Here is a 26,631-nt window from a genome sequence, read left to right on the forward strand (position 1 = left end):
GTACATACAGACTATCTTGAAGCAATCAACGTATCGACTTTTCCCTACCCTGCAAGATTCTTGCCCGTTAGATTTATGAGTAATCGCTCTATTCGCACACGGTTCATCCATGATTCGCACAGTGGTAGGCTATCACATGGCGCGTAGCTATATACCAATCCGAGGATACTGCGCGTTGGGTGTGAAAATAAAATTAACACAAAGCTCACGGCTTCAACTTTAAGATTTTTTCAGAACTAAATAATACGCTACAATAATAGTAATGATATGCTATTTTTCAAAATGTATAGCTGTTTTGAGTGTGCTTGAGAAAACATTTCACAACTCGTTTAACTAGAAAATTAAACCCAGAACTAACTAATCTGAGGTTTCTGGTATAAATATAATAGTTCTGGTTTTGCAAAACTTGAATACGTAATTGAGTCTACTTCATGATTCTACAGATCTGTGTAGAGCATATAATAATAATAATAATAATAATAATAATAATAATAATAATAATAATAATAAAGGCTGAATAAAAGGCAAAATTGGTCATTTTGTTGACAAATAAGAATGTACGGAGAACTGTGAGGGTTGCGTCGCCAGCCAATAAAATCGGAAAGGAATGACCTCAGTACAGCTCTAGAAAGCGGCTGGCTAAATCTCATGTTTCTGCTGCAGCGATCGAACAGTAAATAAATACGGTTACTGGCTATCTAATGGAGTTGGCTACAGGGTAAAACCCAGCACTGATAGCAGCAAAATAGCGTTCTCCAACGATGAAAAGTGGAGATACCTTTCTTGTTCTTCAGCTGCTTTTAATGACACGATATTTACCTGACCCAGCTAACTAATGGGTATGTTCTTGACAACAGAACATGACATTGGGATCTCAGTGACTTTAATACAATCATTACGGTAACCTTGTCACAACAGTGTGCGCTCTCTCAAATCCTAATACAGGGGGTGAAATTTCAGCTCGGGAGCACAGGAGAACACAGCAGGTTGCGCACCCAGTCCTCATCGACGGTCAGATTTACACTTCTCCGATTATTCCGGCGTGTTTTGGTATTAGTGCTCAATGACGTATCGTTTTCAATTGTTACGAAAAACTGGCTCTAACGTGTGCACCTTTTGCCACAAGAGTGGTGAAACCCACGGAATGTTCCATTTGCAGGAACGGCTGAAGATAATACCGATGCACTGAAAATGTGAACGAGATGTGGAGGAATACGCTGGGAGAGATGAATGAATAAAATGCTTGCAAATTAACAATCAGGTAACCGAATTTTGTTTATATTTTCTCACCGCGACGGCTTTTGCCAGTTTTCTTCCGGGGTTATTAACGCCCGTCTGCAAGGTAGCTAGCAGGCTAGCTAGCTGGCTGGCTATCAGATTTTGTGTGGCTTGCATTTGCCTCTGTCTTTCCCCCTAGCCTTGAGCCCCTCCTTGTTTTGTAGCTATGTTGCAATGTTTACATTTGGTTTAGCAAGGTAGTATAGGAACCGGACACTTCCTCTGAATGTGTAAGGATTCTTCGTTGAATTTTCTACTGCTGAACAGAGAGGAGAGCAAGTGCTCTTAAAAGATGCAATTGTCTTCTCTGTGGCAATAGATTCCGGTCTGCAACATTGCAGTGTTTTCCCCTGCATTAAAGCAAGTGGACAGGCCTATGATGTTCAGGTGCAGAAGCATTTGGCTGTCTTGATAGCAAGCTAGCTAACGGTAGCTGCAGCTAACGTTACATTAAACAACTGGGGTTGACATCATAAAAAGGGAAATTATTCGTGTATTCTAAAGACAGTAGTAAGATGACGAAATTAGAGTTAGCTACACAACAAGTTAACTGGCTTGCTAATGATAACAGTGGATATTTCGTAGATATTTAGTGTAGCTAGCAAAGTAGTAGTTACTGCGCTGTTCAATTTAGGGATAACTAGTTAGGTTAAGGAGTATAAAACAAACCTAACTTGTTACTCAGTATTTTTTTTATGACAAGAAGGTGTTTAATTGTAATTAGTTAATATTTGGATAATTGCATGATTTACATGCTAGCTAGTAGCCAGCTCAGAACAGTGTGTTAGCTCGCCATGCTGCAATGAAAGACGTGTAGCTAACATTACATGTCCGTCTCATTTAGGTAGTTATCCCGTTAACTAATTCCAACAACCATGGCTGCATAGACTCTTCCTGTAAACTCGGACGAGGAATTACGTTAAACAAGCTAGTCTAGATGTTTTAGCGTGCAGAGTTGGTTTGCAAGGTTGGATTGCAACTATTATTATTGTTTTATTCCAAGGCCTTTCAGGCTAACGTTAGCTAGCTAGCTTACCTAGTTAGTGTCATCCCATACACATGATGCCTTTAACTGTACTCGGTCATTTTTTGGAATGTGTATGTGATTGATATTGTTTGTTCGAACGTCAGTTGTTTTTGATTGTGATGGGGGGGAACGACCTGCTGCAGGTAAATTTCATTTATCATGGTTAGCTAATGTATTTAGCAAACTTTAGGTAGGTACTGTTAATTTTGACCACAATGGTTTAGTGAAATTGATGTTATTCAGTGAATAATAACGTTAGATCGGTAGCTAATGAGAATTTTTCTCCTTGATCGCCCATAAAACGCTTTAGGTTGTTTGATTTTTATTTTTTCAGGAATGTGCCCGTGGTATTTTAAGACAACTGTTCCGAGTCCACTTTTATGGATCAGCTGTTTTGGCGTTACAATTTACATTCTTCATAGATACATTTATTACAAATGCGCCTTAGACTGAATATTACAATAGCAAACAAAAGCAACAGTTATATCAAAGTCGTTCAGCATATGTGATTTACATGAATAGGAATACAGAAAAGGCCTTTGTCTGTTAACATAATGTGCCCAGGAATCAACTTTTCACATAGCTGTGAACGTATGTGAACGTTGTCTCACATAGCTGTCCGTATTTGTTAATGGATAAATTTAACTGAAGGGGCAGGGGTTATGATTTTTAAAATTATACTGGCATGTACTCATTTTGTTGATCATCCCACAGGACCGTGCAGATAAAATGTGTGACATTAAGTATACTTTTTTATTTTGTTGTTAAATAGCGGAGGTGCCCTTGGATTCTCATTTAAGGGGAAATTATTTCATTAAATATTATTTTTTAAGCATAACAATTTACCTCACACTAACCTCTTGATGGTGTGTTACCCTTAAAGGCAACAAATTATTCATTTTAGCTCAGCAAGTTAAATCTCCTTGTCTGTTCTGGTCCTCTTATGCAAAAATGGGTTTTAAGCGTCTTTTTAAATTAATTGAATTGTTCTAAAATGCACCAGAGCATTAGTACTATAAATAGAAAAAGTCTGTATTTTTATTTCTGTAGTAGCTTGACAAAAAGGAAGCTTTTGTGCTGTGGTAAAGAGTACAGTGATACCAGGAAAGTGTCTGTGAATAGGAGATGTGTGCATTGTCTGAGAGACATTGTCAGAGTAGAAGAAAACCAGCAGAAACATTCAGAGTGACATTCAAAACTGTGCTGGTTGCAGTGTAATTCCGAATCTGCCTTTACCTTGAAAAGTGAAGCCAAGGAGGCTGGTGCCTTTATGCAGTGGGCTTTGATTATGAGTGAAGACCAGGGGTGGTCAGGAATGGTGGTGATGGTGAAGATGACATCACACAGGCTTTTCCACAAGAGGAATTGGGTGCAGCTGGACACACAACTAACTTCCTGACTTGTCAGTGTCGGTTGGTTTGTGGATCTGACATAGTAAACCTTAAAACAGTGGTGTTCCTCATTCCTCAGTCCTCATAGTTAGCAGCTCTCCGAAAGTAATGACAGTACCTTTTTTACCACTAGATGGTAAAAGGCCCTAATTCACCAATAAGTGGCATCCCCTGTGTTTGTTGTGTTGGTGTTCTCGCAGACCAAGTCCTAACGAAATGATTCTCTGAAGACTACCAACTCAAGGAGAACCCGGAGAAAACTGCTTACAAAACAAAAATAGGTACACCTGCTTAATATCTCCCCTGCCATGTAGGACAATATGTGATATTAAGCAGGATTTTATTTTAACTCAGCTCCAATATTATCCAGTGGGGCCCCCACATAAGAGGACAAGCATGTTCTTGTTTTACAGATGAAAAACTAATTAAATTTCAATTTATGCATGTTTTAATGCCATGACTTGCACCTATTACTGTATTACATGGTAATGTATTGTTTACATCCCCCAAGTTATTAATAATTATATAGTGTGCTTGACCACAATATACAGCATAGAACTTTCAGATTCAAATTAAATACATATACAGTGGTGTCGTATATTCATTGCAAATGTAGCTATTATGAAATTGACTACTACCCTCAAACAGTAGAGAACCTGTTTTGCTCATATTGTTTGTAATGTGAAAGGGTAGGAGACACAAAGAATAACACTAACAAGCCACTCATTTTATTGCTGATTAAAATATTTAAAGAAATTACCAGGCAGCTGAAACAAATGGCTTGGCACACAAATGCACATTCAACACTAATAACCTTTCTCAGGAAGTAGAATGTAGGAAGCTGAAGCTTGAGTTAAATGTGAACTACACCTGTTTCTGTTGAGCTAGTTAAACCTTTTCAACAGAAACAGACTCTCAACGCTCAACCAGATGACTGCAGTTTGGAAATATAACTGAGATGCACCCAACAGAACAGTAGAAACCTGAACATGTAATATAAGCAACAGCATGTCACTAGCTTGTAGTAGGTTAGACAGCTGGTCCTACCTGAGACAATAAGAGAGAACCTTTACAAGGCTCCAAAAAAAGTGAATGCTGGCTAAAATTTTAAAAGGTGCATTGTTTATTATACATACTCACCTATTCTAAATAGGACAGGAAAGCTATATTTGGCTACACTGAAGGTGACAAACAGAAAAAGAATGTCCATTTAACATTGAAAGCAATTGTGAGTGGCTGTGGGTTTTGAAAATTGAAAAGTGAGGGTTGTGATACTAAGGAAGTGTTATTAACAAGGTTCACACTTGCTAATACTTTATGCAAAATACAGGGTGATATTTAATGTGATTGCACCCTGCATGTACATTTCAGTAATTGTTCATTTGCAAGTAACAGAAATCAGCGTGGCTTGACTTTGATTTATAGGCTGGACTAGCAGTACTGATCGCTCAGTAGTTCAAAACTGATGTAACATACTACGTAAATGATAAACAAAAAATATATACTGCCATGTGAGTCTCAGTTGATTGTAGGGAAGATAGAATTGATATTTCTTGATCAGCAGATCAACCATGACAGCTGCAGAGTCATGCAAATCGCTCAGTATCCTAAGTTGTAGTAGTAACGCCCCAAGGAGGGAGATCTGAAGCTTGCCAAAAAAGCTGTGTTCCAGGTAGCTGTCAGAGATGTAAGCTGTCCTACTACAACAAAAGTTCCCCCTCCAATAGACAGCAATGTACAGGACAGCTATTAAATCAACTACTGTTTTTTTTTCTTTTCATATACACAATTTTGTCAGAGCTAGACCAAAATTGGCCCTGAAAGTGGCTCTCCTGTAAGGGGTCTGATCTGGATTTGCACCCACACAAGAAAATGGCAGGAAGATGTTGAGATGCCCAGTAATTACAGGGAATTTCCTCAAGGCCTCTGAATGCCCCCTCTGATCCACGCTCCCCACCCCACACCCGTTTCCCCAAGGCATTACACTACTCTAGCGCAAGTTTGGGGCGGACACTCAAGAGTTCCATCCACCTCTCTTTCTGAAGTCTTTAAAGGAAATGATGCCAGACTCTAATTTGCTCTATATCTGCCACATAGATTTGCTATTAATAGGCTTCAGTGAATAGTTTTTGAGCAGCTCTCATTGGTTGAGCAGAGCGCGTGCCTCTAAGTTAATGTTGCACCTGTACCAGATTGGAGGATACTCGGCGGAATGAAGTGAACTCAGGTGCTGTTATATCAACCATGAACGCACCTGAGTTTTCAGCAAATCAAGCAAATGCTTGCAGGCTGCTCATTTACATTTGTTTGTCTGTGATTTCATTTTTGTGTGTGGGAATTGCTGTATGGAGCGTGCAGTGCTCCTGAAAGAATCACTTTTGACATTTGCATGTTAGCTGAAAGGGTCAGTTTTTGGGAAAAGATGATGATGGGTCTGTTGTGTAAATGGATAAATTTATGATTCTGTGTTTTTGACCAAAGATGTTTAATTTATTCAGAAAAGATAAATGGACTGCTTAGTTAAAGAAGATGTTCTTTTTTGTGTGTGTGGTCTCAGTGGGTGTGTGAACATTCTAATTTATTTCCCCTGCAGTAAAGCTAAACTTCAGCTCTAGTCGTGGTTATTTTTTTCAGTGAAATTACAGGAGTGTATGACATTTAATATGACAGTTAAGGCTGAAGACAGTCACTCTTCACCTAATTGAGATGTTTTTTTTCCATGGACCTCTAGCACTGAAATATCAGAATGTTGTTTACATGGAATGAAACCTCTGCAAATACACTATCCCAGCATAAGGCACACCTTAATTACTCCATTAATTAAATGGTCAAATTTAGAATATTGGTGTCCTTCTGTAGTATGTGAAATGGGTTGTTAGTTTTCAAGGTCATGTAAAAAACAATTTTTGATCAAGAGCATTTGCATTGGTGACATTTTTGGGCATACTTTGTGTGCTGATTAAATGGCCTTCTCAGGGAACATGGGCCTGATCACAATGAGATGCTACTAATGCAAATGATTCTCACCAAATGCTGTTTGTTGAATGTTCCTATATTGAGTGATGAGGCATGCAGTGACAAATTGATATGTCCATCATGCACAAAGCCAAACACATTTTAATTTACTTTGTTAGAATTACAAGATTTTGTGTTCTCCTGCATACCAAGTAATAATACCCTTCTGTGGTAGTGAACATTCCTCCAGGAAATAATGGCTTGAGAAGTTCCAGTTGCAGGTTGGCTTAAATACATCACTACACGGTCCCAACTTTTCATGCACCTCTTCTAACTGCTGCACAGTCATGGTGATGCAGACTCAAACTTGACGAATGCTTTACTGCGCAGACTGTGATGTCACAACCCTGACACCCAGATGGGATCCAGGGCCAGAAGGCAGATAAAACATGTAGTTCAGTATTGTGGCCCAGGTGGTCTTCTGCAACAGAAGAACAGCTATATACACAAACAACAAAGATTTCCCTGCATCCTTTGGCACTTATTTAGCCTTTAGTTTTTTATCATTTAGTTGTTTGGAACTGGATTTGTCAATTTGTTAGTTATTGTTGTTAAAAGTTGAAAAGCAAGACTGAAGAGATTAAATGACATTAATCATGGACATTCTTGTAGTCTGAGGCATGTATATGCAATGTGGACATGCCATTTTTACTTAAAGGGATATTTTCTACGGTCTGGTTATTTTAAGGCCTTAGTCTACCATATTATTGCCTCATAATCACCAAACTGCAGCAGTAGAAAACCATATACAAAAAAGTATTTTAGGTGTACAATAACCAGATGACTCAAAATAGATTGGAAACATCTTATCTGATTGCTCATACATCAATAAGGAAAAATGTTCGAATCATGTGTGCAATAAAACAGATAAAATTCAACTGAAATTCACTTGTATAATCAAATGCAAATGAGTGTTGCCTCATAAGAGCAGATATTTGATGAATGTACCTTGTTTCATTTGACAAGCTGCAGCTTCTTTTTTCCATTTTGATATTGCAATGCCGAAACACATTATATAACCTTGCAAACAGGAAGGACTGTCTGTGCTGGTGAGCCGAGGCCCCGTTGTGCGAATGCTTGAAGGACTTGGGCAGTAGACAACATGACTAACGCTGTCCCCTCAGTCCAATTGTTCCTGCAGACAATGGCGCTATTGTGTGCAGACGAAGACAGACTGATGATCTCAAGGCTGCTTGGTTCAGAATGAAGAGGGACGGGGAGGCAGCAGACCGGGGGCAGATACCCCGCAAGGATGGGGTTGCACATGTGCTTCATGCCCAGGAAATTGAATTTAGCACAAAAGGCGGAGGGTGGGATATGACATAAATCTTGCTGCCCTTCTGCCTCTGTTGTGGGCCTATTATGAATAGCTACAAAGACAAACATAAATAAATAATAAATTAATAAAGTAAAATAAATAATATAGACTTGGGAGGCTTGCCTTGCATAGTGATTGGATGATGTTGCACGGCTACTGCACATAAGCCATTTGAACAGGTCTGACTCAAAATCCTTTGTTGCTTGGAATGATCAAAATAAACCAGGTCTGTAGATTCAGTGGCTTTGCTTTCCATCGCAGAGAGTAGCGCTGTGATGTAGTTCAGGTAAGAAACTTGAGCTGACGTCCAGAAGAGCTGAGATGTGGATACTGTTCTCCCTGCGTGTGGACATAAGGAAGACTAATCTGTTGAGCCACCTTGTGCATTGTTTGGCTATATAAGATTCAGTATGTACTTTCCCCCTTATGTCATGTAGTAGTTTAAAACTGTGGAGTTACAACAATTTACACCTCAAGTAGATAAGCAAAAAATTCCTTCTTACTTTATCCAGTGTGAGATGACCAAGACAAACACAAGATATGCCAGATATGCTTCTCCTTGTCATACTATTTTTAAACACTACAGAATGAAGTGTTTTGTCTAATAGCTAAGTAGTTGTGTTAGCTAGCTAGCTACCCATCACTCAGGGCGCATGAAGTATGAATATTCTAAAAAGTAATACTAATAGTGAAAGGTGTAACCTGTGACACAAGGTCAAGGTCAGCTTGTACTGAAGTTTATGAGAACATGCTATGATTGCACTTTCATGCTTGAGATTATTTTGTGCATTGCTGTACAGTATGAAAGTAATCCAATTCTGAGGAAGCAAGTGAAGAATGCACTCTTTTTGCACTCTTTAACCTGTTCTTGCAGTCTTGAAAGATGTTGGCAGAGCCTGGGCATATGCTAAATGCTTTTTCTTTCATACACACACCTATCTGCTGGCTCTGAAAGTATTCTTCCATGTTCAGTTTGCAAGTGTAAATGGGGTAATAGAGATCTCTGATTTTCTCATTTTAGTATCTTGCCGAGTTGTACAATTTTGCAAACTAGGCAATGTACGGTTTTTCACATATGCAGGCTGGGTCCAATGGCTGATAAGAAATTGCTATGTTTGGATGGAGAACATTCTCTTGGTGATGTCATCATGTCCCACGTCCATCTTGGCTCAAATTAAGTTTACAGTTTCCTTATAATATTAGTTATGATTTTTTTATTTGCACTCTTTGATATCAGTGAACCCTTTCTACCACAGCTTCATGTTGTGTAAAGCTTTCCATTGCTTTTCTGTGCTGCACTCAGTGACATTCTGTTTAGAGCACTGTACAAAAATATGTGGTTGATGTCTTAGCATTAGCAGGGAAGTGTGGGAATGCTGGTGGAGGATAACCTGCCATGCCCCCCCCAGTGTGGTTTCTCCATTAGTATTTAACACTAGATGGTGCTGTTCATGTATAAAGTTGATGGTTGTACATTTTTGGACATGTTTAAGTTTGTATTTTCTGGTGCCTTTTTCATTACTGTTGTTGAGGGTTGATGTGATCTCTCAGAGGTTGAGGAACAGTGTTAAACAAATCAAGACATGAGACTCAGCATACGATCCTCGGGTATCAACAGTGTCCCTCAAACTGGAAATTGCGGAGTCCTAACCATGGGCAGACGCTTTAATGTCGTGGTGTGGAATTCTGAAGAACATGAGGATCAGGAAGCCACCATTGATGAGAATGTATCATGGCTCTGATGACGGACAGAACTGGTTGCATAAAAACCACATATTAGAAGCATTACATGGAAACACAGAACATAAAATCACAAACGAAAATGTTAGCTACAGTAATAGATATCTGCCAAAATGCTCAAAGGAGTTAATGCTGCAAGCACTGTTCTCCTCCCAAAATAAGCAATACTAGGATGGCAGGTATGCCACCTCCCAGGTTACAGGTTGGCAGTGCATTCCCCATACCCATACGTATAAAATGCAATGCAGCATTGACTATATCCCAGTTGATATCAACAAAATCTGCATGTCTGATGATCCCAATGAAGGCCCTGTTCAAAGAAATGGAGGCAAATGTCAGAGACAGAGTTCTGAAAGAGAACATGAGATTTTTTCCTTCAGCTCTTACTGGAGAAAATGCAATAAGGAAGAAAGGAATCTGGATTGATTACAAATACAAAGAATACATAAATCATGGTTTAGTGAGAAGGGTATTAAATGCAAAAAGGAATTAACAGAGCATAAGAATATCCATAAAATGGAGTCATACCTGCATCTTCAGCAACTCTTCTAATTATAATTGATACTCCATTGTGATGGATGATGTAAATTTAAAATGTGAAGAATAATAACTGAAAATACTACTTTTGAAATTTAGATGTACAGGAGTATACTGAAATTATATAGACAGTAAATACAAACAAATACAGTGCAAAAAAGGATTATTCCAAACAATAAAATACTGGAAAATCTTATACATTGGACACATAAAAGAAATATAGAAACAACTCCTTGAGGGGAAAATAGAGGTAAAGAGATGAGAGACAGAGAGATCACATTATATCCGAATGGACAAAAACCTGGATTTATAGTGGAGGTGCAGAGTCTTCCCGTTTGGCAAAATACTGGGAAAAATGGAGGTCTATTACACCTCAGTATTCTTCTCAACGACAGCAATTTCATCAAAGGTAACAGGGAAGATTAAATAAATGTTTAGTTTTGCCATCCCAAATTAAATCATCCCAAGCAGAATTAGAGGAGCAAGGAATCCACAGTTTTTAGATGGTTGGCAGAACTTCTTCAGATAATTAACTACCGCGGGTAGTTGTCATTGGAACATGTTTAGTCGAATGAGGGGGAGGCACTTAAGACGAGGACGAGTGCATGGTTAAGCGTGAACGCGCACAGCAATAGTTTTATTTCCTTGACTAGCTGCGGAGAACGACTACACGCGCAACAAGACGGGCTCAGAATTAAATTGATGTTAGAATACTGCTCTCATAATTCCAAAAAAACGGTTACAAAATTATTTTAAATGACGGATATGGCAACAATAATACTCTTTCCTTTGACGGACAATTTAGACTAATTTTATGGCGACAATCCTGGACTTTTGTTGCATTTGCTAAGAAGTAGCCGATAGCTAGCATTAGCTTAGGGAAGTAGCTAGGCAGAGAGAATATCGATTGCTACTTTAGCTAGCTGGCTAGCTTAGCCTGTTAGCTCTCTAGCTGCCAGTTTAACTAGCTAGCTAGCTGGCTGGCTTGTTAACAACCCCCTCAACTCCCCTGGCCAAGAAGATCAGTACCCATCCATCCAACATTTTTTATAGAAAGCAACGGGCGTGCAGGTTTGCGTTTGACACTCATGGTGTCGCATCCGTTGAAGTGTCTTGTTAGCTAGCTTGCAGGCTAGACGTTGTAATTTGGATGCCCTAGCAAGCTAGCTATTCGCAGATTTCCAAGAGGAAACCAACATTACCTGTCTAACTATCTCGCTGGATACATACGAAAATAGAGGATTTGTTGCATGCATCTTTCTCCTGGTTAAATCACTGTGGGTAAGTATACAGCACGTCTTTACAAACTGTGCTAGCTGTGTTAACTGTTAGCCAGGTCTAGCTAGCTGGCTTCTTTTCGCTCAGAATAAAATTAATTTTGAGCGATGTTGTTGTTACCTTGATATTGACTAAAGGCATAGCTAACGTTATCTTGGAATAATAGAGCCAGTTGGCTTGCTGGTGCGAAATATTTTTGTTCGATGGGACTGCATTGCACGTGTAGCTTGCCAGCTAGCATCTATGCCTTTGTTGCAACTGCAAATGTCATGATAGGATGCCATCTCAATTTTTCGTTTCCACCGTGAATCAAAACATTGCCGGAGGTTTAAAATATCTAGCTAGAGAGATGCATGTTGAACAAGTGGAGCAGACCTCTTATGCACTTATTATGTAAAATACACAGGTTCCCAGAGCGAGCCATATTTTGAACGTTGGTCTCTTTGTGCGGGTTGGTTCTTTTGTTATTGCTTTGTTTCTGTCTGAGAGCACATGGCCTGGCCAGCCTTCTCTGTCTGCTGTTAAAGCTGCAGTACCCGCTTTTCCCGACCTTACTCACCATAGCTGACAATACCACAGCAGCACTACAGTCTTCATTCACATTAGCGAAAATATGTCTAATCTAGTCCCTGTGCCGTAGTTAACATGTGCATAATGTATTTTTAGTAGTTAGATGTCTAAGTAACGTGTGGGAATTGCCTTGATGTAATGTGAGTTAGGCTATCTAGCGCGGCGCAACTTTAGGCTATATGGCTAGCAGTTTAGCCATACGATTAATTCTGAGTTCCAGACACCAAGCTGCTCGGTAGATACTATTCATTATCACTGAACTGAATAGAATTCTCTGAGATCAGTGATCGTCCTTATAGTCATTCAATTTGGGTTGCTTAGCGTACTAACTAGCCAGCCACCTTGTAGGTGTGTAAGTATTAGCTACCGGAATGCTTTTTGATAGCAGCCAGCTAGCTGATTATTAGATGAGTATGACAGTGGTCCGATCGGAGAATGAAGTAATTTTAATTTGAACTGGACTGGACTTTGGTAGTTGTCGCTGCCCTCCGCAGCGGCGTCATTTCAAACCAGTTACCGCCTTTTCGTAGCAGTAGCCGAAGACGTGTTTCTTTTCGCACACGAGACGCATTCGCGACTGATTTGCCCAGGTCCCCCATGTGATGATTTTGAGCCAATCGAACATGAGTGCGCACTGAAAAACAACTTGCTCCACTGCCCAATTGTGTTTTTTCCCCGTAATCATAACGTATAATTCAAGATTAATTCCAAAGACGTGTTGATTCGCTACATCCCAGGTATTTTCATTTTGAATGACAATTAACCACACAACCTCAGCATTGTCTCTAGCCAAACATCAAAGCGTAACTTTCCTGCCCCGTGTTTATGTAACGTTGATTTTTATTGTAAAATATGTTATGCTGCAGTATTATGGGCAAGTCATCATAGCACTGTGTAAGGAGCTGATACATGTTCCGATGCATTCAGAAATGCGCTTTATACTCGTTCTCTTTAAGATACTCAGGATGAGAGTATCTGCAAAATGACGAAATCTTAATGCTAGTGCTGTTTTGAGATTAATAACTGAAGCTGTTGGATCAATTGACGCAATTCAGGTCAAGTGTCTTGTTTGAATACATCAGTTAGCGCTGTACACGAGTCAAATCCATAACCTTGGATGCCAGGCTAATCCAAAAATGATTTACCTTGCCCAACAGTATTCTTTGACATATTCAGACATTTAACATAAAATGGCTTTGCATGCTATTTTGGAGCTGGGGATTTAGAATTATTAAATATAATTGCATTATAACTGTAGTGTACTACTAACTGTACTGTAATCTTACTGAATTGATACCACTCTTGTTAGCATATAGAGAAATTTAACTGCACTGCAAGGTGTAAACATTGTAAATGGGATAAACCACATACATGGGAAAATACTCATATAATGTTGTTAGCCTGATTCACCTCTATTCAAAAGTTAGTGCTTTTTTGATATAGTAGACTGTTGCCCTGGCAAATGAATCATCAAGTAAATGGCAGTGTAGCAATGTGAGATCTGAGCAACAAATTTATATTCCTTGTTAAGGACTTTCCTCGAATAATATGCATTCTTTGATTGTTATGAAATTGGCTTAAATTATGATTCATCTTGCATTGCTGTGATTCTGCATTGTGGAATATGTGTGATATATACGTTTAGCTCTGGAGATCGTTAATGGTTGTGTTCATTGTTGCAATCAGATCCTGTCATGCAGCTGGATTTCAGTGGCTACTAACTTGGCTTATGATATAGCTGGTTTCCACATGTGTTTTTTTAATATCTCCTCTCAGGTATACTTAAACCTCCTGCTGTTTGCTACAGACAGGCGAATGTGTAATCTGCGACCTCTGTGTCCCTCCCTTGCACAGGGTGAAGACAATCCGCGGTTTTGAGACACAAGTGCCTCCAGTACCACCATTCTCCCCCTCCTGAGCGTGGCTCGTCCCCACGACGTTACCAATGCGACCATGGGAAATCGCAGTGAATAGGCGGCCACCAACAGCCCCCTTAAATCAGCGGAGGTTCCCAGGAGAACCCTGCAATACCCCAGTGCATCTCAGGAGAAGGTGGGTGAACCCGCCCCGCAGGCCATGTCTACAGTCACAAAGACCTCCCAGGCTTACTTTGGTTGCAACCGTCTGCAGTACAGAGACGAGTTTAAATGTTGAGATATGCGGCGTATCTCCGTATTTATCAGTTTCCTCTCACGCATCCCTGAGCTGCACATTTCCTTGTTCCCAGCACATTTTCTGATGCAGAAGTTATTGAGCCAGGAACTGTAACCCCAGTGTGCCTCTGAATGGTTTTCACTGTTATTTCAGACATTTTTTACTCTTAATAAGAGCTGTTGCATGCCTTCCGTGAGTGCATTCTTCTTTAGGGAACAGAATTTATAAAAATGACATCCCTAGCAGATGATGAACATGGTTGTCTGTGTTCTCACCCTACGCGAGTTTGAATGTGCGTGACTGTGTGTGCCCTGCCCGCAGTCCTCCCGGGAGAAGACAGTGGGGGAGGCGTGACAGACCCGCATTGCACAGCTCCCTGCACCAGGATGAGAACTTCCACCACCCTCTCTTCTCCCAGCATCAGCAGCAGATTTCTTTAGATGAATCCCGGTCGTACAGCCACACCAGCGTCCCGCCACGAATGCTCCACCCTGCCGCACACCCACCTCAGCAGAACCCCATCATGGTGGATCTCCACGAGCAGGTAGCAGCGCTCGGGGGTGGGGCGGGAATAGAGGGGTCTTTTCCAGCACGTGCAGTAGATTGGGCCAGTGAATAGAAGGCTAAAAACCCACTTTGCCCATTCAGTGATGCCCTAACAGTGATCCCTCCAAATTTGATTTTATGAAAAGTAATTAAAAAAAAAAAAAGGGCATGGTGCAAATGAGCCTGTTCAGTACATGATTGGCACATATCCTGACTATAATTCATGATCAGGGTGATGAGTTGCTCGTAACAAATATGAAGAGTGCCTTTTTAAAGCGGGGAAAGTGTGTTCTTCATTTCTGTTGCATTGTGGGGCCCAGGTATCAACTCATATTGATGCTTTCATCAGGTCTTAGGAGACTGGGGGTTTAATTTGGCACACTATGTAGATAAATTCCCCTTAATTTGAATATGATTGTGAAATTTTGAGCTGAAGTGATAAAAAATGTCAATAGATATTCAGATGAGGGAAAAAATTATGGAATAGGACAAACCTCGAAGTCCCGCTAAGCAAGCCCAAGTTTGAATTGTCATTAACGCATTCTCACATGTGTCTCTGTCTTCCACAGATGCACCAGGGTCCAGTGCCCATATCTTACACAGTTACCACGGTGACAACCCATGGGTTCCCTCTTCACACCGGCCAGCCTATCCCTGGGTGCAACACTCAGCAGCTCCCAGCATGCTCGGTAATGTTGAGCGGACAGCACACTCTGCTCTGCTGCCTACCTCCTCCCGTGAGTTTGAAAAGGAAGAGCTGGTGTAACAACCAAAAGTTCCCAGGCTACCAAATGTTCCGGGGATACCCTGGTTCCTGGTTAATCATGTGTATGTCTGTGTCTATATAGACTTCTCTGGTTTTGCAGTTACGTATTGTAGAAGCAAGAGGAATTGAGACTAATTTACTGTGTACATGAGAACATGAATATAGCAGCTGTACTTGACAACTTTTTTAGATAAAAAAAAAAAAACACTTAAGATGGCACACGTGATCCTTTATCCTAGTAATGAGCATTAAGTTTGGCAGAAAGTGACTGACGGTTTTGCCACAACTTGAAAGTTAACTTTTATTTACTGCTCTATGGAGTGGATTTGGATCAGTGTAGCATTTGGGTAGCAGAGAGTGTTAATCCTGGTACCAGAAGTGTGATCTATGTAGACATACATGCAAGTAACCAGGAATGTTTGGTAGTCTTGGAACTTCTGGTCGTTACGCCAATATCAGTGAAGTGCATGTAGTGCATTCCCACCCTCACCTCACAATGTACACTGACTATAGGATATTCATTTGCTTACTCTAGGACTCATGGCTACAGCTGTTCTGTGCTGTTCTGTACATGTAATTGCTGCACTGTGACACCATTGATGTACTACAGAAGCCTTCTCTATTGCTAAGTTTAAATTTAAGTGGCCAATAATGTAAGCCTTACAATGGCCACTACTACATAAATGCCATATCTTGTGGTAGAATAACATTAATGTATGAGTAATCTAAGAGTAACACACCTACATCCAGGGTATGAAATGGAGCTTTATTCAGCACTAGTCTGCACAGCCCCATTCAGCATCTTGTTACATATTTTGTGTATTTCACCCTTCAGTTGTACTTTGGATTGATCATTGTAAGATATGTGTTGCTGTTCTCAGAGATGTGGTTGATGTGAGTTTTTTTTTTTTTTTTTTTTTTTTTTTTTATTTGACTAGCTGTTTCTGGTTACCTTCATATCTCCTCCACTAGTTCTTCAAAAAACACCTACAGCCTATGAATGGGCTTGTCATCCACTGGAACCATTGCATTGCTTTGTTGTGAAATGGAGTTGTGATTTCAAATTGGTGTTTGTGTAACTGAAAGTATTTCTTTAAGGTTTATCCGCTAATGGGGAAGCCATTTTTGTCATAAAGGGGATTGGCTCATGAGTGGCTCACTCCGTAAACGCTTGTTCTATGCGTAGGCTGAGCTGAATGGTTCAGGTGTGTCATTTGCCGACAATGACCACAAGGAAAATGGCTTCATTCTGCTAAAGATAGGTGTTGGAAAGCAGAGGTGGACACCCTGGCTTCAGAAAGTAAAAGTCCTACAATGTATTTGTTCTAGCCATCATTCTAAACAAGGTGATTTCACTAATTAGCTCCTCTACCTGGCTGAAGAGTTGTGCTAATTAAATTCAGCTGGTGTAGCGCATGGGTGGAACAAATACGTGGCAGGACTTTTACTTTCTGAAGCCGGGGGGTCCACCTCTGCTGGAAAGTCAGCCAGGGGCCCTTTGTCACTGCTCCTGGTGCCTTGTGACTCACTCTGAGTTACCCAGACAGCATCAGCAGCACTGGAGCACTGTGGGACTTGTAGTATGGTAGATACCTATGGTAAGCATGCATGAGTGTCATAGGACTTAATGTCTGGGGGGGAAAGTGTAAAAAAACACATCTATAACAAATAAAAACACATGGAGAAGTTTTTATTTGTTGTCTTGGTGCTGGTTCTCTCACCAAAGCAACTGTGTGGCTTGGCAGCGTTTCAGAAGAGATCAGAGCCTAGCGTTCCCTTCGATTGATGCTGAGGTCCTTTAATGGGAGTTTTTCTCGTTTTGTGTGTTTTTTTTTTTTTTTTTCTTCATTCCCAGTTGATCCAAGCCTGTACGATGCAGCACTTGCCAGTGTCTTACCAAGCCTTCCCGCCTCTGATCTCCAGCGAGCATTTTATTCTGCACCCCCCTCCGCCCGTGCCCCCTCACCAGCCTCCTCACCTCGCTCCACTGAGCCAGTTCGTCCCACTGCAGCCCCAGCACCCCCGCATGGTGAGTGTGCCTCGCGGTGTAGCCGTGCCTCCCCAGCTCCTTCTGCAGTGGCCTGTGCCTTCTGTAGAGATCTGTTTAGCTACCATTTCAGAAGAGCAGCCTCTAAGCTGCACAGGTCCAAATGTGAAGTTGACTGTCCATGCAATTAAGCAGTTTAGCAATTATGCAGTAACCAGTTATGAATTGTGTATTGGCATGGTTATACAATAGTTTTTGCCTCTGAAAACACATTTTTAAGCATACAAAATGATCAGAAGCCAAGCAAAATGATTACCATCTGTCAAAGCTGACTTATTCTTGCAACCTTTAAGGCAGACATTCAAAATGCCATGTATATCCTGTTGACCCTAATATAAGGCAGTCCTGATTACAAGGCAGCCTCCCTTTTCAAAGAGAAGAGCCAAAAACTAGGGAACGGTTTACTAGGGAAGTGGAGGGAGATAATCATTTTCTTTCTTACTATCAGCAATCTCATTGGACCCCTGGTTTGTAGTCCAGTAACAAGTTGAACAGTAATTCCCTGGTAATGGGCATCCCTGTCCTGCCCCTACCCACAGCCCTCTTTTCTGCCTATGTCATCACACATTCTTTTTGGCAGCTTTCAGCAGCACAACAGTTGTATGATGCTTATGCTTCTTTATTTACTATGATCTTAAATTCTTGATCCCTTGAACACTGGCTCTGCTTTTCATCTACTTAATGATGTGATCATTAGGCTTATGTGCTACTGCTATGGTAACTATAGCGATTTAGGATTAGCAGTTTTGACAAGTATATGAATATAGGGTGAGCTGCATATGTAAAGCTTACACTTGTGGGGGAGAGACCTGTTTTATATTCAGGCCAAAATGGTATATTACCCCACACACAGCTTTTTCTGCATTTAGGAGTCCCTGTAATGGAGCTGTTCATTTGCAGTGGTAGAATATTTAATATGTACAGCGTGTGGATTGCAGCCCTCTCCCACCCTCCATTTGCAGCCTCTACAGAGGGTGGAGAATGAAGTGGAAATGAGAGGGGACCAGCACCCTGTAGGGGGGTTCTCATATAGCCCCACTCATCACCCACCAGCAATGCCCCCGTCTGTGCCCCTCCAGTACCTCCCTCAAGACCCCCTACACCAGGAGCTGCCCTTCGGAGTGGTGAGTGCTGCTCGTTTCTGGTGCTTCTGCGAGTGACACTCTTCAAGTTCAAGGAACTTGTGAGCATGAGCGCACCCGACACCCCATTTTGGACATATTTCTCTCACATCTGCACATGCACACACACAGCCATAATCCATACACCATTTCGTCCCACCTGGCTTGAGTTGTGAGTGACATTCAGTCATGTGTTGCCAAGGATACAAGGATAACTATCCTAATAAAATTTGGTAGTGTGTCACACACTCATGAGGACCACTGATGCGTGAATGTTCTTTTTTTTTTTTCTTCATAAGAGGATCCGGGCAAACAAGTGTATTGGCAAATGTATGTCCAATAAGGATCCACCCAAAGTGTCCACTTTTTTTGGTCATTTGTCTGTGAGAAGTCCTCAGGTGCCAGTGTCTCTCTCTCTCTGTCATTGTTTTGTAGCCATATCCCCACGTGTTGCCACGACGAGTCAGTGGACAGAGATACCGACTCCAGCAGCCTTTACCCCCGCCCCCACCCCCGCCACCCTACTACCCAAGCTTCCTGCCCTACTTCCTGTAAGTAGCTTGCTAAACGGAGCTAAAACTGTACTGCTCGCTAGTTTGTGTTAGTCCAGGTTACACTCAGATTGTCCTGTTTTTCTGTTTACGCAGTGCATTTTTAGTCCAGCTTTAATTTTACAGTCAGTCTACCCAGTTTGTTTTGTGTGTGCAGTGTTTTTCAGCCAAATGATTGTCCACTCGGGCTGTCCCGTTAGTCTGACAGCAGAGCGCAGTGCAGTTTGATTCAGTCCAGTGTTGATGTCTGTTGGGGCCGGCCTGTTTTGTCTGTCTGCGCGGTGTATTTCGAGTGTTGACCGTGCAGTCAGGCTGTCCTGTTTGTCCATCTGCGCAGCTCAATGCTTCCTGTGCCTCCGACTGCGGTGGGCCCGGCCATCAGTCTGGACCTAGATGTGGACGACGTGGAGATGGAGAACTATGAGGCAAGGGAAAGCGCGCAGTTAGCTGTGTGTGTGTGTGTGTGTCTTTGTGTGTGTCTGTGTGTGTGCGTGCGCGTGAGATTGAGAGTGTGTGAGAGAGAAGATTCGGTTAACACATACATGTGTTAACGTTGTTAATGTTTTGTTAAGTATTCAAGTTTAATCATAAATATACATTACATTATTGTCATTTAGCAGATGTTCTTATCCAAAGCAACTTACATACGTTACAATATTTATTTATATTTATTTTACTCCCTTTCAGCTGAATATTTACAGCAGCATTGCCCCAGTGGGGAATTGAACTGTCATCCTTTTGGTTACAAGCCCTATAACTTACCACTATGCTACACTGCTGTGCCTATACTGTTGTGCCCTGTCATTAGAGTTCGTGCTAGCTCTAATTGTCTGCAATATGACACATACTAGTGATTGCCTGCTGACGTGGTGCAACTCTTTTTCCAGGCATTACTGAACCTTGCTGAGAGGCTGGGAGAGGCCAAGCCTCGTGGACTCACCAAAGCCGACATAGAGCAGCTTCCGTCCTACAGGTTCAACCCAGAGAACCACCAATCTGAACAAACTCTGTAAGACCCGTCTTTTGTCTATTCATCAGTCCAGCTATTCTTCATTCTGTGCTTATCATAAATACTTCACATGCCAAAGCTGTAAAATCCAAAGGTAAAAATTTGGTCATCTTGTCTCTGATTACTTCCAGGTGTGTTGTGTGCTTTAGTGATTTTGAGTCGAGGCAGCTACTTCGAGTATTACCCTGTAACCACGAGTTCCACGCTAAGTGTGTCGACAAATGGTTAAAGGTAAGGAGCCAGAGCCACTGACAGAGTGGTCCTGCATGGTAGTGCAACAGTGTTTGTTTCAGAAAAGCTCAGAGGTTGGGGTCACTGGAGTTCTGGTGGCCGTTCTGTCTGCAGTTGTTTTGTCGAGTGTCTGTTTTGTCGAGTGTCATTTCGAGTCATGTTCCTGCAGTTGTGGAAATACAGAATGTAATTTTCAGAGCTTTCAGAAGAAGTAAGAACTTTCATTAATGGTACATATTGCTGCAGAAATACCATACCGAACACCCTTGGGTCAGTAATTCGGAACGGACATGGCATGCTGCAAATAGAAGCTATTCAGTGCTTATTAGAGGCACCTGGGCCGAGGACAACGCAGGGAATTTTTTCTGTAGTCTGCAGATGGAAATCAAGTTGCAGTTAATTGCTTTGGCAGTTCTGCAGGTAGCAGTTAATTTTACAATAGCGGCATGTAGCTACTGTAGCTGCTCTCTCCAAGATGTGTTGAGGGAGATGTTTGACAGAATTTTGGACGGCGGGTTTACTGCATAATGCACTGTCCTCGACAAGACTGGTTGATTGAGCTCACTGGCAATCATGATGCTTTTGTTTCAGACACTTTGTATAGCACAGCTAGTGATCTACTGTTACATTATGCAGCATCATGATTGCTTTTTTCCATTATCTTAACACTTTCTGTTGTATTTAAAATTCTAGATACATATATATATATATATATATATATATAATGTGTAGAGCAGGCGATAAAGTAATTGGACCTAAAGTTCTGAGCAAAGCAGCAACACCATGGCCACTTACACACCTTGGTTGTTTGGAATGGGGGGGATCCATGTGTACTCCTTCAAAAAATGTTTCTCTGCTTCCTTCCTTCCGCAACAAATTGCTTTTTCCACTAGTTCTCTGTGCAACTCTGACAGTCCTTTTGTTGACATGCAGAAGCATCAGTGGTTTTTATGCAGATGTGAATGCAAAGGAATGCCTGTAGGCCTTCCATGTTTACATTATAACCATTTTTTGGTGATGCACTGTGGGTGAGCATTTCCGTCATTATCGTAACTCCCCCCAGGCCCTGGTTCTGGTGCTGTAGACGCACGTTGCTAAATGGGGAACCTTTTCTTAGTTCCTACTTACAATAAACTAGTGAGAAAGGAAATAAAGACCTCCGCAAACACCCCTGATCAAGGTTGACTGCCTACACAATAGAATCTAACACAGACGGAGTAAATTAAACTGTGGCTGTGTACACTTACAGGTAAAATGTTATGGTCACGTCACTATGAACTATCATAATCAAAAGTTTTTGCTTAAATGTTGCCCCCGGTGTGTTTTATCCACTGCCCTCTGCTGGCTGTGAAGGGAAGTGCATGGAGGAACACTAAACGGGTTATGGGCCTCTTGCAGAGTTGCTGGAATCCTGCAATCCAGGCCAGTCTTTGGCTGCATTTGTAAATCTTGTTAGCTGTGTCGATACACAGATTTTGCTGTTGATACACCGCGGTTTGCTGTTATCTGCTGAAACTTCTCATTCAGAGAGCACCCTGGCCCCTCCAGTCACAGGCTGGCCTTTATATTTCTTGAATGTACAAGAGCACACAGCACAGTAATCAAAACTGAACAGGTCTAATGTTGGGGGGGGTGATGCTCAGAATTTGTGGTGTGACAATCATTCTGAACCCTGCTCCCAGGATAGAGAAGCAGCAGAACGAAGAACAGTAATAAATATAAATGTTTGTATTTATGTAAACAGAAATACTCTAATATACCAAATTCAGATTAATGGAGCTTGTCACACAACAAGGATCGCTAATAAAATATCCTTGCTAACAGCTGATGTTACCTTGATAAAAATAAGAATAGCTGTTTTTGGGCTTATTTATGCATGGATAAAATGCCTCTGGTAATGCTGTAAAAAAACAAAAAAGAACAAGAAAAACAGTACCTGAAAGTTAATTGACAAGCGTATTGAACGAAAAAATGTTTGACTGATAGGAGCATTTATCGTAATGGATTATAATTATTGATTCCCATTTTTAACATCCTTCTCTCTTCGCCCTTTTGCAGACAAATCGCACCTGTCCAATCTGCCGGGCAGATGCGTCCGAGGTGCACAGGGACGTGGAGTGAGTCCAGGCTCCAGTTTGACCAATGGCAAAGCAGTGTGACAAATGGAGTCTGCTCCATGTGGGGGTCACGGGACTCCTACCACCTACCCCGCGTTCCCTCGCAAAACAAACAAACAAAAAAAACTCCCGCCCCCTCCCTATCTCGAACAATACTCAATCTCGGATCGTGTGTGGGGCCCTTTTCACCTCTGCTGTGCGTTGTGTGAGTTTGATGAAAGCTACTGCCTAGTATAGCCACATAGCCACCGAGTTCTGGAGTTGTGTAGTGTGTACTTCTCTCAGTTTTTTGCCCTTGTGTTACGGATACTCCAAAGATTTAACCTGTAATATCTGTTGTTGTGTTTTAACTTTAAGGGAAGCAAAATTAGGCATTTTTTTTCTTCTTATACTTTGATTATTTTCTAGTTGACGTTAGAATCATTCCAAGTACTGCACCAGTGATTGGAAGGGGCAGGGGGTGTAGGGCTGTGAGATTGTGCAATCGGCAGACCAACACTAGGATGAAAAAAAAAGGTTAGTAGGAACCTGAAGCATTCCGCTGGCTTGGAAGAAAGGCTTGACCATCAGAGATGCATGTTTGTATAGGCGATGGGCAAAGTGACTTGTTAATAATGTATGTTACGCAATAATGTATTGATGATTTTAATATTACTTTCCCACTTTTTTTTTTAAAACCTGCGAATGCTATTGTGAACGTCTGACTTGCTGTGGTTAAAGTTGCAGTATCTCTTTAAGGCCTGTGGTAAAAGAAAAAAAAAAAAAAAGACAAAGGATTGGGGCTGACTGACAGGCTTCGGGTTTAAACCTCCCGCTAGCTCTCCCTTGCAAAAAAAAAAAACAAAATAAAGTAGCGAAAGTTCTCCGTTTGTAAGGAGGAGTGGAGTTCCCATCGTTGCTCTTGTAGCGGGCATTCATCCCGGCACGGCTGGCACAGACGGACACCTTCGGGACCCCAAGACGCACCCCGCAAGTGCCGCCCCACCCCGGTGCCCACGCCCTCCATGCCAGCCTCGTCCCTCTGCCAAACACCCCGCCCCCCTCGCCCTGCCCTCCCCAAACGCCGAGCCATTGCTGAGCATGGCTGCTGGATCCAGGGGGGGCGCCGGGGGGGATCTGCATGGACTGTTGATTTAGATTAGCAATATTTAAATCAAGAATTGCCACCATTTAAACCGTTAAAAAAAAAAAAAAAAAAAAAACAAGAAACCGTACAAACGAGGAATACTAGATTAAAACCAGGAGGAACCGGGTCTGAAGGATGGCTGAATGTCTTGCCGTTCTCTGCACTTCAGCATCGGAGAAGGGGAGAAGGTTGAAGTCGGCCCTTGGAGAAGTCGGACCACTTTGCAGAGAGCAATATGCGCAGCGAGTGCCGGTTTTGAACCGAACACTTACCTCCGTTTGGGGAAGGCCAGGTTTTTCCTGGTTTGTGAGCCAAAAATTCAATTTACTCTTCAAGATTTCAGCTCTGCCTTCTCAAGACCTTGACAAGCACAAACATCACTAATCTTAAGAAGAAAACCTCTGTCATTTCCACTTGTTTTAAGAGTGTAAGGTTTTTAAATTGTCATGGGTTTTATCTTAATGAGAGAACTGAAAGAGATGGTGAAAGTACTAACATGGTTGTATATGTACATGTTATCTCTAAGCGACTCGGTCAGGTCTCAATCCTTGTGATAGGTTGTGTAAAAGATGCAGCATTTTCAGCATAGCTATCGTGTGAACGGCTTAAATTATCGTCTTGTTTTTGAAGACAGAAGAATGTTTAAACGGCTTGAATAGCATTGCATATATAGTACCTTTTGTGTGAAATTGGTGGCAGTTGTATAGTGGGCAGACGGATGGTGGTTTCACAGTTATCAGGGAGGGATTCGAGTGACAGAGTTAGAGCTGAGCAATGCACTGGACTCTTCTGTTCTCAGTTCAGCTGGCTCGGACCTCCACAGCTCAGTCCGGTGGCTGGAAAAAAAAAAAATGAAATGCTGTTCTGGGGTCTTCTCCTAATGCTCTGTAAGCAGGGGACTCCATAGCACTGCCCCAACAAGCTCTTCTCAGTAGTCTTAAGATGGTGGCTGTCCTGCCCAGGTAAAGGAACCTTGCCATGTTTTATAGAGACGTGTCCGGTGCCACAAGCGTGTCCGCTCGAATAAAAGCCATTTTGACGAGTTTAGCCCACAGTTTAGGTAACAAACCTAAATATACATATCTGTTCACTGGCATATATATTGTGAGTTTAAATAGATTTCACTCAGGGCCGTTCAGCAGATTTAAAAAATAGAATAAAGGAAAACAGTCCATTTCAGATGGGAATGATGCCGTGAAGGTGACTGGTTTGTTTTTTTGTGGTTGTTTTCCTCAGGCCGTATGTAGTTTATAATGTAACCAATTGAACATGTACTCCTAATTTTGCCAAGTGTAGTGGATATGGCATCTTTTAAAGACAGGCATGCAAGCAAAAAAAAAAATTCAATAAAGACGTTATAAATATAGAAAGAAAAGAGGCAACGTGTCACTGCGACCTAACATCAGAACGTATGTTAATCAAACTGTTAACGTTCGGTTTCTGTGTTCTTGTATTTGAATGATATACATATATATCTATATATCTATATTTACACACATACACACTGGTCGTGTTTCTATTTTAAACGTGTGCCTTTGCACACACTATCCTACCTAAACCACTTCCAAACTGATCCTAAAGGTGTTTGCATGATTTTAAAAGATTTAAAAAATAACAAAAAACAAAAAAGTGTGTATTTTGAGTGAAAGATATCTAGAAATGGGGTGGGGTATTATTTAATTGTGCACAATATGCATGCGTATCTGACCAGGTCCCAGCTGGTTTTTAGCTCTAGTTGGCTTTGGGTGTGGGGGGTGGGGATTTTCTGCTCAGCTGATGACTGCCATGCATTGTACTGCACACATTTGTAATATTCCTGAACGACTACAAGATTTTATTGCTGTAGTAGTGCATCATAACTCAAAGGCTTTTGGAACTGTGAAATAACCTGCTTTTGTAATTTGGCCTATGAAAGGGGTTCAGACCACATTGGTACCTCTTTATTGCCTCAGTGACTGAAGATGACAAGCCTGGGAACTAGATATTTGAAAGCCATATAGTGAAAAGGTGCTAGATGTTACATTTTAGCTATGTTGTTACTCACTTAGCGGAATGCAATAGTTTGCCATGTATTCTAACAGCATGCAGTGCTAATGCCCCCAAAACAGTCATCTACAGTCATGTACTTGTGTCAAAGGGACAAGGAATATCAAGAAAGATTCTCTTGTTGCAGTGGCATTTAAAAAATCTTCTTGTCCAAGCAAATACAGCATTTTGCTTTTGTTTTCTTTGATTTTATACAGGTAGTCTGAAATCATAATCTTGTACAGATCTGCCTTAAATTAGTTGGTTTGTTGTGTTTTGGACATGGGAAATGTTACAATCGCTATCATACTGCTACCAGTTTACCTAGAATCAGTGTTTGACCTAGCCATTATCTAAAAAGCTTTTAACGGCGTTGCCAACATTTTTAGCAGCGATAACAAAGGTTGTTTAGACAATGCCTTTGGCTTTCTGTAGGATCTTCAGACTTTAAGTGCCACATTCGGGCTGTTTGAAGTTTCGGTTTAAAGAGAAAAACAAAAAGAATAGAATCTTGTAGTCCTTCTCTGTTCAATTAATAAATAAGTAATCTCACAGCTTGTGTGGTGCAAACTTGTATTCCAATAAGCAGCTAAAATTCTTTAGGATTTGTGATTTGTTGATTGCTCCGTAGATGCCACTGATTGTTTACCAATGATTTTTTGCTGCGGTGGGATAGTGGATTGTTTACTGTTGTAATACTCGCCCTGGCCTCTAGGGGTCCTCGCCTGAACTCCAGACTACCCACCCGCCAACAGGACCAGGGGCACGTGTTCTGTGTTAGGAA

The 26,631-nt window shown here is 41.4% G+C and overlaps 2 protein-coding genes across 4 annotated transcripts in view; one reads left to right on the plus strand and one right to left on the minus strand.

The window, feature by feature from the left end:
* The window catches only part of cdhr2 (cadherin related family member 2), a 41,433-nt gene extending 28,708 nt beyond the window's left edge, over positions 1–12,725 (minus strand). The window contains exon 1 of the mRNA XM_036548511.1: positions 12,665–12,725. Coding sequence (XP_036404404.1) covers positions 12,665–12,725 — 61 coding nt within the window. The remainder of the gene's footprint in view (positions 1–12,664) is intronic.
* On the plus strand, positions 957–24,674 carry rnf44 (ring finger protein 44). Of its 3 annotated transcripts, none has more exons than XM_036548354.1 (11): positions 957–1,261; positions 14,009–14,206; positions 14,630–14,852; positions 15,424–15,591; positions 17,476–17,649; positions 18,630–18,791; positions 19,224–19,339; positions 19,677–19,764; positions 20,227–20,348; positions 20,480–20,579; positions 22,638–24,674. In XM_036548354.1, exons 2-11 carry the CDS (start codon positions 14,100–14,102, stop codon positions 22,698–22,700), a joined length of 1,323 nt encoding a protein of 440 aa, XP_036404247.1. In that variant the 5' UTR covers positions 957–1,261; positions 14,009–14,099; the 3' UTR covers positions 22,701–24,674. The 3 variants fall into 3 exon arrangements, with proteins under 3 accessions (XP_036404247.1, XP_036404249.1, XP_036404248.1); XM_036548356.1 differs by having other exon boundaries at positions 958–1,261; positions 15,424–15,543; XM_036548355.1 differs by lacking the exon at positions 957–1,261 and adding an exon at positions 11,462–11,587.
* The last annotated feature ends 1,957 nt before the right edge of the window (positions 24,675–26,631 follow it).

Source organism: Megalops cyprinoides, chromosome 16, assembly GCF_013368585.1.
Source record: "Megalops cyprinoides isolate fMegCyp1 chromosome 16, fMegCyp1.pri, whole genome shotgun sequence".
In the NCBI taxonomy this organism is placed as follows: Eukaryota; Metazoa; Chordata; class Actinopteri; order Elopiformes; family Megalopidae; genus Megalops; species Megalops cyprinoides.

Excerpts from the sequence above, each read along its gene's own strand:
- rnf44 (XM_036548354.1), top strand. The coding sequence starts at position 14,100 with ATGCGACCATGGGAAATCGCAGTGAATAGGCGGCCACCAACAGCCCCC. Across the intron at positions 14,853-15,423 it reads TGGTGGATCTCCACGAGCAG|ATGCACCAGGGTCCAGTGCC; the intron begins GTAGCAGCGCTC and ends TGTCTTCCACAG. Across the intron at positions 20,349-20,479 it reads CACCAATCTGAACAAACTCT|GTGTGTTGTGTGCTTTAGTG; the intron begins GTAAGACCCGTC and ends GATTACTTCCAG.